The sequence below is a fragment of the Pararge aegeria genome, chromosome 1 (genome assembly GCF_905163445.1).
Source record: "Pararge aegeria chromosome 1, ilParAegt1.1, whole genome shotgun sequence".
NCBI lineage: Eukaryota > Metazoa > Arthropoda > Insecta > Lepidoptera > Nymphalidae > Pararge > Pararge aegeria.
The window spans coordinates 6,018,222-6,030,947 of NC_053180.1; the positions used below are offsets into that span (position 1 = coordinate 6,018,222).

The 12,726-nt window shown below is 37.0% G+C and overlaps 1 protein-coding gene across 1 annotated transcript in view; it reads left to right on the forward strand.

The window, feature by feature from the left end:
* The first annotated feature begins 535 nt into the window (after positions 1–535).
* LOC120628166 overlaps positions 536–12,726 on the forward strand; it is a 44,801-nt gene continuing 32,610 nt past the window's right edge. Inside the window, exons 1-12 of the mRNA XM_039896441.1 lie at positions 536–590; positions 2,203–2,264; positions 2,413–2,514; positions 3,376–3,538; positions 7,327–7,374; positions 7,488–7,571; positions 7,995–8,120; positions 8,570–8,701; positions 9,017–9,079; positions 10,745–10,922; positions 11,819–11,952; positions 12,405–12,544. Of these exons, the coding sequence (XP_039752375.1) occupies positions 536–590; positions 2,203–2,264; positions 2,413–2,514; positions 3,376–3,538; positions 7,327–7,374; positions 7,488–7,571; positions 7,995–8,120; positions 8,570–8,701; positions 9,017–9,079; positions 10,745–10,922; positions 11,819–11,952; positions 12,405–12,544 (1,287 nt within the window). The remainder of the gene's footprint in view (positions 591–2,202; positions 2,265–2,412; positions 2,515–3,375; positions 3,539–7,326; positions 7,375–7,487; positions 7,572–7,994; positions 8,121–8,569; positions 8,702–9,016; positions 9,080–10,744; positions 10,923–11,818; positions 11,953–12,404; positions 12,545–12,726) is intronic.

The window sequence follows — 12,726 nt, forward strand, 5'->3', positions numbered from 1 at the left end:
AAATTGATAAAAAATTTCATCTCATTTCCCGGGAGAAGCTTACTGTTTATCAGGATAAAAAGTAACCTATATATTGACCCGGAATATCAGCTACCACTATATCAAATTTTATTTGAGTTCAGTAGTTTTCACGTGATGCCCGGACAGACAGACAGACAGATAGACAGACAGACAGACAGACAGACAGATAGACAGACGGACGGACGGACGGACGGACGGACACACAGACAGACAGACAGACAGACAGACAGACAGATGGACCGACAGACAGACAGACAAAAATTAAATAAAAATCTTCCAGTTACAGTTTTATTATTACTACTTTTACCAGCAGCTTATCTGGGGTAAAAATTACTCAAGGATGCTAGGTACATTTTATCAAGATTGGTGCTAAGCCGAATATAGGTCAAAAAAGTCTTTTTATGATTAGTTTTAGTAGAGAGGTTTTACTATGACTGGCTTTTAAATTTTTCACTTTTATGTTGTCTTGTTTATAGTAATGGCGGAATAATGGAGTGGTGAGCTCACAGACGGCATGGCGGGCATGCCCTTGCTGGGCAACAGCGTGGGCGCGGGTGAACTACGAGAAGGTATATAAAGGGCAGTACGTTGCAGCACCAGTAGACAAGATTTGCTCGCTCGCAACACAGAATTAAGAACATACAGAAAGCGTGTACGCGACTAATATTGAACCACTCAAGTTTAGAATGGTTTCTCGAACAAATGGTTAGTCAGTTCTTACCATTAAGCAGGTGACAGTCATTATTTGACTTCTTATGTTCGAGAACTAATGTTCTTCTTCTAACGTTAACCATCAAATCTGAAAATGGGAAAAAGTTTGTGAGCTAGCAGTATTCCGCGCTTGTAAAGTGAGACGTGCGTGTCCCGTTGTTACTGTTTGTGATTACAACCGAGCAAATCTTGTACTAAAATCTAATGTAAATCTTTCGGTACAGTTGTAGCGAACGCTATTAGTATTACTAGTAGTAGGCCATTACGCTGGCCCAGTGCGGATTGGTGAAGAAAACCCCTTTTTGTGGGAGGAGAGCCGTGCCCTGTAGTGGGCCGGTAATGGGTTGGTATTATGATGATGGTGATGTCTACCTAGAGCTTTATTTGACAGAGCTCGTCCTGGAAAGTAGCACTTACAGTAACAGTTCCGGTCTGAAGGGCGTAAATCGCGCTACGCATAGTTTTATTTTAGGATCACAATGAGGCTAAGCACCTAATCCTCAGGTTGAAAAAACAGGACGGAACTATGCAGGACGTGTTCCTTTCATTTTCTACGAAATGTTGCTTATAAGCGATAATTTGCCAATTCGTTTTCATGAGACGCGCCATCTGCTTGTTCAGTCAATTATAACCATGAAAAAAAAACTTTTATGATGTAGCGTTCTTGCCCACCAATATAGAAATCTACTGCAGAAACAAAATTGTTTTGCTTGATAATGTATAAAATGTTTCAAAAAACTAGCTCTTTAACTGGGTGCTATATAGTTACTTAAACTTAGACCTAGTTTTAGTTGACCATGCCACACCACGATGTGAGCCTCTCTCACGCGTCTGGGACACGTTCGGAATACATTATAAGTTAAACTCCATGTTTAATATATGTGCTTCAACATAGCAAAACGTTAGATACCCTGAGTATATGCAGTTAAAGTAAGCAAACTATGATGTCCGGGCTGAAAATAGCATCACGTGGTTATTGGCTGCGAGAATATGATTAGTTAACATTTTAGTAAGAGGGAAATAGATAAAAAAACACAAGTTCATTGCAGCGTTAATGCTAGTGTAGTAGTACCTATTTTGTTTAATGCAGCAATAAAGTTTTACCTTAGACCTAGGTGTCTTTTATGAGAACATTCACTCGCGTCCAACCAGTATCCAGCGATAAAGTTGATGCGACCAATCACAAGACATGTAACTCTTGAGCGGTAATTTCGCAAGCGCTGACATTGCGTTTAGGTTATTGTGCTGTTTTGTCGCTGTGACTTTTTGTCGTTGTTAACTTTTGTCGCGTAGGCTAGTCACCTGTTAAATATGACTGGGTGACAAAGTACTTCATTCTTTAGATTTATTTTAAAGAGCACTTCCAGATATATTCATAATACTCTACTTGACAACAGACACGGCGACAAAAATCCCAGTGAACGGCGCGGCGGCCCCTCAGTGCACAAACCAATTCTTTTATTGTTGCAGATGCCAGTAACAGATCATCTAGTAGTGGCTCTCGTCGCGGCTCCTCCCCTCTCAGAGGGCAGGTATGTATTGATCTTAATAAATTATCTTAACCTGTTATATCATTATCAGCCTAGCAATATCTCAAAAGCGAGCTATTTTTTTGGAACGATGTGCTTTTTTAAAGCAATAAAAATATCACTTGCTTTAACTCACTGGATATTTTTTTAGGAGCACGAAGTGGATGTCAGTTGTCATAGACCAGATCTGACGACGTCACTACCATCCCGCCGGCCCACGAGCTATGAAAAGGACTTTAAAGTCCCTACTGTGGTAAATCTATTTATACAGCATTTCGAGATTTCAGTGATTAATATATTCCCTATGATCGTATACAATTTTCTTACTAAACCAAGTACCTACTGAACTGAGAACTCTTGCAGTGAAAAGCATTCACAGTAAGACCCACTTGCTTTCATTAACGACGGACAAGGCAATAGTCAAAGAAGATTCCTAGGCATACATTTGCCTTTCACCATTCGATTTTAACTAGGCAACTCATATAACCTAGCTTGTCTATGGTTCTGGCCACAAGGTGTGGATACTTAACACAAAATATTGTGTTTGTATGATCATACTTTTAATTTTTCGTATGGATTTAAAGTTAAAAAAAACCGAATATTTGTTGTTTTCTTCAGTCAAGTGTCAGTTTACGGGTACCCTAAACCTTACGACCCTCGAAATCGTTTTTTTCTCTAGGAATCACTTAAATCCCTAGGCATCCGATTAAGGTGATTCTTAGGTTTAGTGAAAACAGGCATTGGTATGTGTTTTAATGATCGTCATCAACATTCTTTACTTAAATAATCAAAGCTTAATTCAGCACAGCCTCATAGGAGAGTATGAGAGCATAGATATATTGCTTTAATGCCTGTAGGTCCATAGTGACGTTCTCTCTTAAGCTGTGGATACCGCAAGCTCTGTTGTTTTAAGATTACTGTTTACATATCTACCGGTACTGACACGAGCACTCCAAAGCAAGCATGCAAGCAGTAAATAACGCAAATTTTGTTACCAGTCGCTGGTACTGCAAATGTCCAGACTCCATTGTCCTTAAATATTTTACCAGAATCTCATGATCAAGTCAAACATGCTAACCACTATAACTTTTTGTTGAAATAAAACATGTTGCAGGCATCACTAAGTGGAGCTAGCGTGGTGACACACACGGCTCCTTCGTACGAAGAACAGCGCGCTAGTCCTGCTTTGCTGTGCAGAAACACTGGTGGAACTCCTGGAGGACGAAGCGTGCGAGACGATGGCTACTGCTCCGCGGGGAGCACGCCTCGGGCATTTGGTAAGTTATTCTGTTTAGATCAGCCGATCAGCCACCACTGGTAAGCATATACATATAGGTCTATACAAAAGCAAAACACACGATACTTTGCCGTCTGTATACGCCTTTCCCATCTTCAGTCATCTTCTTACGCAGATAGATTTTAGTTGTTGTCGGGCTTTTGGTGACATAGTTTGTCTGGAAAAGTACTACTTACATCTGCAACAAAGCATCATTGTTGCAATGCTGCGTCCCGGCCTGAAGGTTGTGATTGCCGATGTTTTAACAGGCACATAAGACATAACACCTTTGCCCGAGGTTGATGGACACAGGGCGGCAAATTGCGGCAAAATGGGTACATATAATTATTTCGCACGCATGTTGGATCTTGAGGTCATCTGTCTATCTTACGTGAGATCGTCCTATGCTGCATTTGCCGGTAGGCGGTCTCCACTTCAGAAAACATCTATCCTAGTTATCATCGGTTCTGGGAAAGAGATGGCTTACCTCCTACCACTTCAGTTAGCTAATCCTTTGGGCTATGTCGTTGACCTTTTTCTTCTACCGATTTCTTCTAGGTTGTCCTTGTTACAGATCTTCTCCCGAAGAGAAACATCAAACATAGGCTTCTCTTTAGCAAGCTTAACGTTTGGAATCTTAATTTTGAAATGAACCTGAGTTTGACTACAATCACACCACATTGTCACTCATGATGCATCCACAGGTAGAACATCTTTGCCTCGATGCCTACTCACTATTGACTGTTAGGAAGACATATTAAAGGTAGTGGTAAAGACGGAAGCTGGAATGTCGTTCCAGATCTACGCGGTGCGAAGCGCTTTGCAGATACGTATCAAAAGGATATCAACTATCTTGTGCAACGTGCATATCCGTTTGATGCTTTGCGGTTCAATTGTAGAATGGTGTGGGTGGAATTAAATTGAATATTTCCTGAGCACAATCTTCTCGATATATTCATTAAAATAAGGATATTTTACCAAACACGTCTATAGGATAGACAACCTTTCGTCATATTGCAAGGTGTTCTGTCCTATAGATACATTTAGCTTTGTACGTATCAAAAGGGTATCGAGTATCTAACGTGCAGATTAACGTGACTTTTGATGCTTTGCAGTTCAATTGTAAAACGGTGAGCATGATATTAAATTGAATGGTTCCTAAGCAGGGTCTTCTCGATATATTTAATAGAATAAGGATATTCCACTATACTGACGGTGGTCCAACTTTTAAGTTTTGCTTTGTTTTTCACCTCGTCGTATTATGGATGTTAAGCTTTTAGGATTAGATAATATGATATTATAAACTTAGTTATTTACGCTTAGGATTGCATTAGAATTACAAAAAATACAACTTATTATATTTTTATATCACAATATAATTTCATCCGTATTTTTTTCGATAAGCTATGGTTAGTAAATAAAGATGGCTTTATCTTTATTTACTAACCATAGCTACCATAGCTTCATCATATTTCCAGTAAAAGCAAGATCATCTCTGTCTTATATCATGCAGTAAAATTCAATGTCAAGTCCTGATAAGTTGGAGATCGAGAGTAAATATCCTCCACAGGAAGATAAATACGCGAATGGCTGTTAAGAGGCAATAAATCCTACACTCCACGTCACTACCCATTCTTCAAGTTCCTTATTAAAAGGTTACGGGATACGGTGGAAGCTCATATAATACTCATACTTTTGCGACATAATTTTTGCTGTTTAAGTTCAACGTTCAATCGCCTACGTTAATCTCATGTGTCATAATCTTTGGTGTTCCATTTTAAGAATCAAATATTTGAGTAGTAAATTACTGAAAAGTAATTTCATATTTTATTTAAGTTTAGTTCGCTATAAGAAAATAATAAATCATTAAAAAACGAATTAGATAGTTACATAGATACATAGTTAGATACATACCAACCAAGAAAAGGCAATGGCGGCCGCACTAAATGCAGAATATGTAAAACGCATTTGTAGAATATGTTTGCCTCTTTCTAGTGCTAACTTGATTGTTTTATTTGTCATATTGGACACAAAATATAGTCAATTAAAAAAAGAAATAGATAGCGGCGGAAATTCTTAACAGTTACGAGTAGGTACATTTAATGCTGCAAGTGGTCAACAGCCCACACAACAAGTGCCTGATCAGTTATAGGGACAATCACCCTAAATCTTTATCTCGGTAAAATAGACGTTGACGAAGTTGTAGGCTACTAGAAGCGGGTGTTTATGTAGATAGATGATATAAGCGTCCAATTGATCCAGCGATCACAAACGGCACCTCAGTTAAGCGGCATTTTTCCGCATCGGCATCCCATTATATTGGATCGGATGCCGGCGTTATTAAGATCCTGGCATTGCAATAGATATAGGAACGGTATTTTCGCATTCAGAACCCTACGGTATTTGGTGGTATGCATTAATTCCCTAGAATACGTTAATAGAAATAAAGACCTATATGAAACTTTATAACTGTATAGAAAGCTTATAAAAAGGGAGTAATGATCTTAATATGTCTTGTTTGCTCTGAAGGCCCCGCCACCTTGGACGTAGCTTTTAACGATTTAGCGTTCCTGTACGATGCCACGGCCACAGCCACGGAGAGCCCGATCTGCCGGACCCCTAACAGATACCTACGCCCGCTATAATCTTAGACTGCATAGACTTATAACCAGTTACGACTGCACTCAAGGGCTAACTTGTAGGAGTGAATTTCGTTTCCACCCTACAAATAGCTTTCAAGCGTAACAAAGCTTAGCCTTAGTGTTTTTTTTTCATATAATCATACGTAATGTTAGCGTTCATCTGTCAATTTGTATGAAGGAGTAAATGTCACTTGATAACTCTATACTTTGGATAGATTTACGTTCCCGAGATAACGCAGTTATTTCGTGATACAAAAGGAAATAAACTTTTGCTCAAATTGTTCCATTCAAATCAATAAATTTCAAAGAGTCCTGATATTTTATGATGAACCTTCAGTTTTATTGTCTAAGACTGCATCGTTACTTACCATCCCTAAAAACCTTAGCCAAAAAAAAATAAAAAAAAATGATTATAAATTGCAGAAGTGTACGCAGATTTTATAAACTACCACGCTATCAGGCAATTGAATGCAATTTAGATTAATTGATAGAATAAATAGGCTTGATAAATTTCATTAGGTAATTGGTCGAATTAACGAATCTAGTGATCTAGATATTTGAATCAACTGTAGCCTAATAATATCCTATTTTTAGGCACAGGTCTCATAAGAACAGACCAATATTAAATTTTGGTGTAATTACCATTGTTTGAACCTTGAAGTCAATAATTATTACCCTTAAAACAATACATAACTTAGGATTTAGCGCTGAGATTCACGCCTAAATCTTGAAGCCTTTAATGATGAGGTATACCTCATTATATATCTAGTGTAAAAAAGATTTTAACGATGCGTGGATCCGGGTCTTCCTCTAAAAAATCCCACTGGTTTTAAGTACTGACTTTAGGAATAATTTGTTAACTGATTACCTCTAATAATCTATTCTCAAAATAAAACTAAACTAATAAGATTGTAAAGTCAGCGTAACGATATATGTTAAGTAATCCTTTGTTACGGTTATTTTGACTAGCGTTGATGATAAAATCGTTGAAGCCCTTCAACACACATTTGAGCAGCGCGGTGGCCCTATGCTCTTAAAACGTCTCTCGTATGAGAGACGAGGCTTATGCCCAGTGAGACTTTAATAGGCTGTGGTACTGTGGATGATGTTTTTTCTGACGATAAAATCATGATTTCATTTGTTTCAGAGCACAAATCAACTAAAGGGTCTGTGGTAACTCTATCATGCTATAAAAGTGAGTACAAAAATCTTATTCTCTAATAATGCATCAAAAATTTGAAAAATTCTGTTGATATTAAACTTAGTACAATTATTATCAATTTCATTATTTAATTTTCTCATTTTCAGAGGAGCCTAAAATCAAAATTGAAGAGGAGGTGTACTTTAGTGAATCCTCAAAACGTGTTAGAGGCAATAGTGTTACGAAGACAGGTTAGTTGATTACTCTGCTAATTTTATTATAAAGAACCTATCTAAAGATAATATTTATAAAACAAAGAATTGCAACATTTTCAAAAATTTCCATTAAAATAAGTAAAATTGGAATAAAAAGAAAAATTTATCGATTCTGAAATTTTAACAATTAGAAATAATAGTAGCTCGAAACTCGAGGAGCCGACGAGATTCGGACCTGCATGGAAAAGAAGAAGCACATGTACTTTATTGCACAAAAACTTAAAACTATAAAGATAATAAATTTGCGAAAACATACCTTATAGAAACAATCTCAATCAACCTCTGATAGAGAGAACCAAGTGGAAGAAAGTTCAATAATGTACACTATAGACAAATGCAAGTCACTTTTTTAAAATTTTGATTTTAGAACCTGTACATACTTTTATTTAATTTTTTTAGCTGAAATAAATGATGGGCGGGAAACATGGGGCACTGGGGCGGATTTTCTTCTTTCCATAATCGGTTTTGCTGTGGATTTAGCTAATGTATGGCGATTTCCCTACTTGTGCTACAGGAATGGTGGCGGTATGTATTTCAAAAAAAATATTTCAATTAAAATAAATTACAGTCTATTTATGCCATTTTGTATCACCTTCCTTTTTGATCTGAGTTCCTGTAATTTTGAATTCCTACTCCAACTTATACTGACCACAGATTATGCATAACTTTGACCAGTCAGAACGATGATGCCTTTTTATCTTTAGCCAAATGTACACACAAAGGCGGTTAAAGCTTTTAAACTAAGATTTTCGTGGTTAATCAACACTTCTTAAATATAGTTCAACGGGTACATACCACGATAATATTTTTTTGGATCGTTGTCACGTTGTGAACTACAATGCAACTGGGTCGAAATATCGCCATATCCAAAAATATTATTGAACTATATTCAAGAAATACAAAGGCAGATTTGCTAACTCATATATTTAATGAAGCCTTAGCGGGTTAACTAATTTTGTATATAATATATTCAGGTGCATTCCTAATTCCGTACATGCTGATGCTTATCTTTGGCGCCGTACCGCTCTTCTACATGGAGTTAATCCTTGGGCAGTACAATCGACAGGGTCCGATAACAATATGGAAAATATGTCCGCTTTTCAAAGGTAACTTTTTTTTCTTACGGTTTTTTTATATACCAAATCACTATAAAATGATGCCTACATTACCTTGCTTGTAAAGTATACAAATGAAACTTTTTCAATATTCTTGACAGAAAAGTACCTACAACGTAAAAGCATTGTATCATAATGGGAAGTAGATACCTAATAGTTTTTCAAGACTAGCTTTATTGATGACAGCTCCATAACTACGATGAATCTATTCTATAAAAGCAGCTTTATGCTAAGATATATTGATAGATATATATCTGAGCAGACACAGTTTCATTGCTTATTTAGATATTTCATTGTTTGTTTCAGGTGTGGGCTTTTGTGCGGTGATGGTAGCGTTTTATGTATCTTTTTACTACAATGTCATAATCGGTAAGTAAATTAAATTATTGTTTTGATTTTCAAACATTATTCGAAGACAGTGACTAAACCTCTAGACTTGTTGCCAGTTATTACAACCGCTTATAGTCGGAAAAATGTAATAGGCCCGTTTTGACATTTGTGCAAGACCATAGAATGTAACTTGGAACGAAACTGAAAGAAACAAAAAAATAAAAATCAATTATATACAGTGTTTTAAAAAATACGTAAATTTTTTTGGGACGTTAAATAATATGAAAGAATATATCGCGAGTATTCTTTTTACGCTTACTTCATAGTAGCATGCAATTTATAATTGTTGCGAAACGTTCCGAAAACAGTTACGTTCTCAGTCTTTTTTTTTTATACTAGAGCTGTAACCATTTTTTTACTGAATATCGAAATTAAATATTGTGTAGTTATCTTTACTGCAAAGAATGAGCTTGGTTCTCAAAATGGGTTCTAAATAATGAGTCTGAGATAATGTATCTGACCAAGCGGCACATGACTGAAGCGTCCCCGCGCGCACTGCGCAGTTTTTCGTTCCTCATCTTGTAAAGTTGACTGTGCGCTCGTTTAAGTTTGATATATATTGTTTACTATTACGTTAACTATGGCTCTTCTATTTTGGACATTAATTTAAACATAGTGATTTGACTCGATTTTTGTGTTTGTTGTTATATAGTACTAACTCTGTTTCAACATGTTGAAAAGTGGACGTATAATCAATAGCCAGTCACGCGTATTGGTTGTGAAGTTAAAGGAATACTTTGAACGAACGAACACTTTACAATACATAATAATATCAATCAAGTACTGATACAAACTTGAATTGATTTATCGTGAGTATCGAGTACAGAGTCTTATGGTTCCATAACTAGTGACGTCGCGATGACAAATGTCAAAACGGGCCTATTACATTTTTACGACTATAATAACATATGCTTCATGAAATATAAAAAATAAATAAATATACTACGACAGTACACACATCGCCATCTAGCCCCGAAGTAACCGTAGCCTGTGTTATTAGTACTAAGATGACCGATAAATATTTTTATGAATAATTTACATAAATACTTAAAATACACAGATAAACACCCAGACACTGAATAACCATTCATGCTCATCACACAAACATTTTTCAGTTGTGGGAATCGAACCCACGGCCTTAGACTACAGAAGCAGGGTCGCTGCCCACTGCGCCAATCGGTCGTCAAATCGAAATTTTTAATATACTTGAGTATTTTATTAGGTACGTAATCAGATCCTATTAGAGGCCACACACATTTGGTAGGAAAATCCGACGAAATAAAAATCTGGCGAAACAAAAATCTGTCTCCCAATCCGCACTGGGCTAGCGTAATGGACTACGGCCTTAACCCCTTCTCTACTGGAAGGAGACCAGTGGCCTGAGGTAGGCCTCTAATGTGTTGATAATGTTAATGCTAAAAAGGTTTTGTAGTCAAAGTTTTTATGGAATATTGGCATATTTTCAGGAATCAATAAGGTTCGTACTTTACTATCGATCCACGCACAACTTTTACATTAGGGAGACAAACTATACAGCCTCTCTAGTATATCTGTCTTATTCTGATAGATATAGTATGCTTTCCCAACTTTACTACAGAAATCAATGTCTAATTTTTTTTCTTGGATTACTCCTATTCAACACAGGGTGGGCGCTCTACTTCCTCGTATCATCAGCTCGATCGGAGCTGCCGTGGTTGCACTGCGACAACTCTTGGAACACAGAACAATGCTGGGACGCGGCGCGATTGAACGAGACGAACCGAACTGACATCCCGTACCAAGGACCTCTCTCTCACTTCACACCAGCTTCGGAATTCTTCCAGTAAAAATATAACCTTTTTTATATAAGATACAGATCAGCATTACAACGTAAGGTGCGTTCCGGGGATCTTAAAGGAAGTCCTAACCGCACCTTATTATATAATATATAGATCAGAAAATTACTCTGAAAGGTTCGTTCCGCGGACCGAAAGGGAAGTCCCAATCGCTCCTATCCCCTCTAACCTTTCGGACTTAAAAGAGTGAAAGAAAGGAATAAGAAAGAAAATATATTTAATGATGATAAGTGCTACAAAAGTGCATCTTTAAAACAATTAAAATAACACTTGCTTTAATCATTAATGGTGAGGGTAAAGATCGTGAGAAAACCTGTATGGCTGAGAGTTCTCAAGAATGTTCTCAAACGGGTGTAAAGTATATTAATCTGCACATGGCCAGCGTAGTGGATGGTCTCAATCGTTCCGATTCTGACGGGAGACCTGTGCCCTGTAGTGGGCTAGGGTGATAGTGAATGAGAATAAGGATGAGCAATTAAAAAGCAGGATCATAAAGTAATATTATAATAGCGCCACTCCTGGTAATCGATAGCATCAGTCTTACTAAGGACTAGAAATATGCTTGTAATCTGGTCTCACGATATAATTAAATACCGAAATTTCTTAGAAGATATATATTTATGAATTTCTGTCATTTTTTATTAATGAAGACAAATTTGACTGAATGAGAGAACATTTATTTGAATAGCACTAATTAGGGCGCCCTTACGCCCTATATTAGTTCATAAGTTTTGTTACCTGTAATGTTTCTTATTTTTATTTGGTGTTCTAAAGAGTTTTATTATTATTAAGTATAACCTTGCACACCTATCTTCAAGTTTTCGTCACCAGGAAAGTTTAATAATATTAAAGCCTAGAAGAAGGTGTGATTTCTGTGTTACAGTCGGGCGGTACTCGAGATGCAGCATTCTGAAGGGCTGAACGATTTAGGCTTACCGAAATGGCAACTCACCGTATGCTTGGGCGTCGTCTACTTCACTCTCTACTTGTCTCTTTTTAAAGGAGTCAAAAGTTCTGGTAAGTCTACAAGAACTTATATCTCTTTCACCAGATTTTTGTATAAGAACCTAACTCTTTATTTAAAATTTTAGAATAAATAACTCACGCTTGACCTAAATCTCACGTGATAGAAATGTTAATGGGAGGTGCTTGGTTTTTTGCAAGGTTTTTTAGAAACAAGTACGACGAAAGAAATAATAAAACGGAACATGGAGGGGTGTTACATACCTTAACACGCATATAAGAAAGGGAGACGCAAATCGCTTTGTACATTCTTTGGAATACTGTCGACATAGGGCTGAAATCCCGCTCATTCTAGTTGCTTTGGTAAAATGGTGAAGGGCGAACAAGACAGAATAGCTCCTAAACATGCTTTTTAAAATGTATCCCTGTATGTAGAGCTCGGACATACTGCAGCTACCTTACGATGCTGACTGAAAAAAAAATTTAACCTAACATTATGCTTTTAGGAAAAGTTGTATGGCTGACTGCAACGATGCCTTATGTGGTGCTGTCTATTCTTCTTGCGAGGGGACTTCTATTGCCTGGCGCTACTCGAGGCATTGCATATTACTTGCACCCTGAACTTAATAGGCTGAAGGATACACAGGTTTGGACATATTATAGATAAAATAAAAAAGCAAATATCTTATTGAGAGTAGTCAAGTTTAATCCATGATAGCTTTATAACTTAACCTTATATAACTTGTAATCGAATATAGTAGTCGAGCTAATGTGGCTTTAACATCTCACTGAGTAGCATTAAAAAGTAGTTTAAGGTTAAGCAGAGTT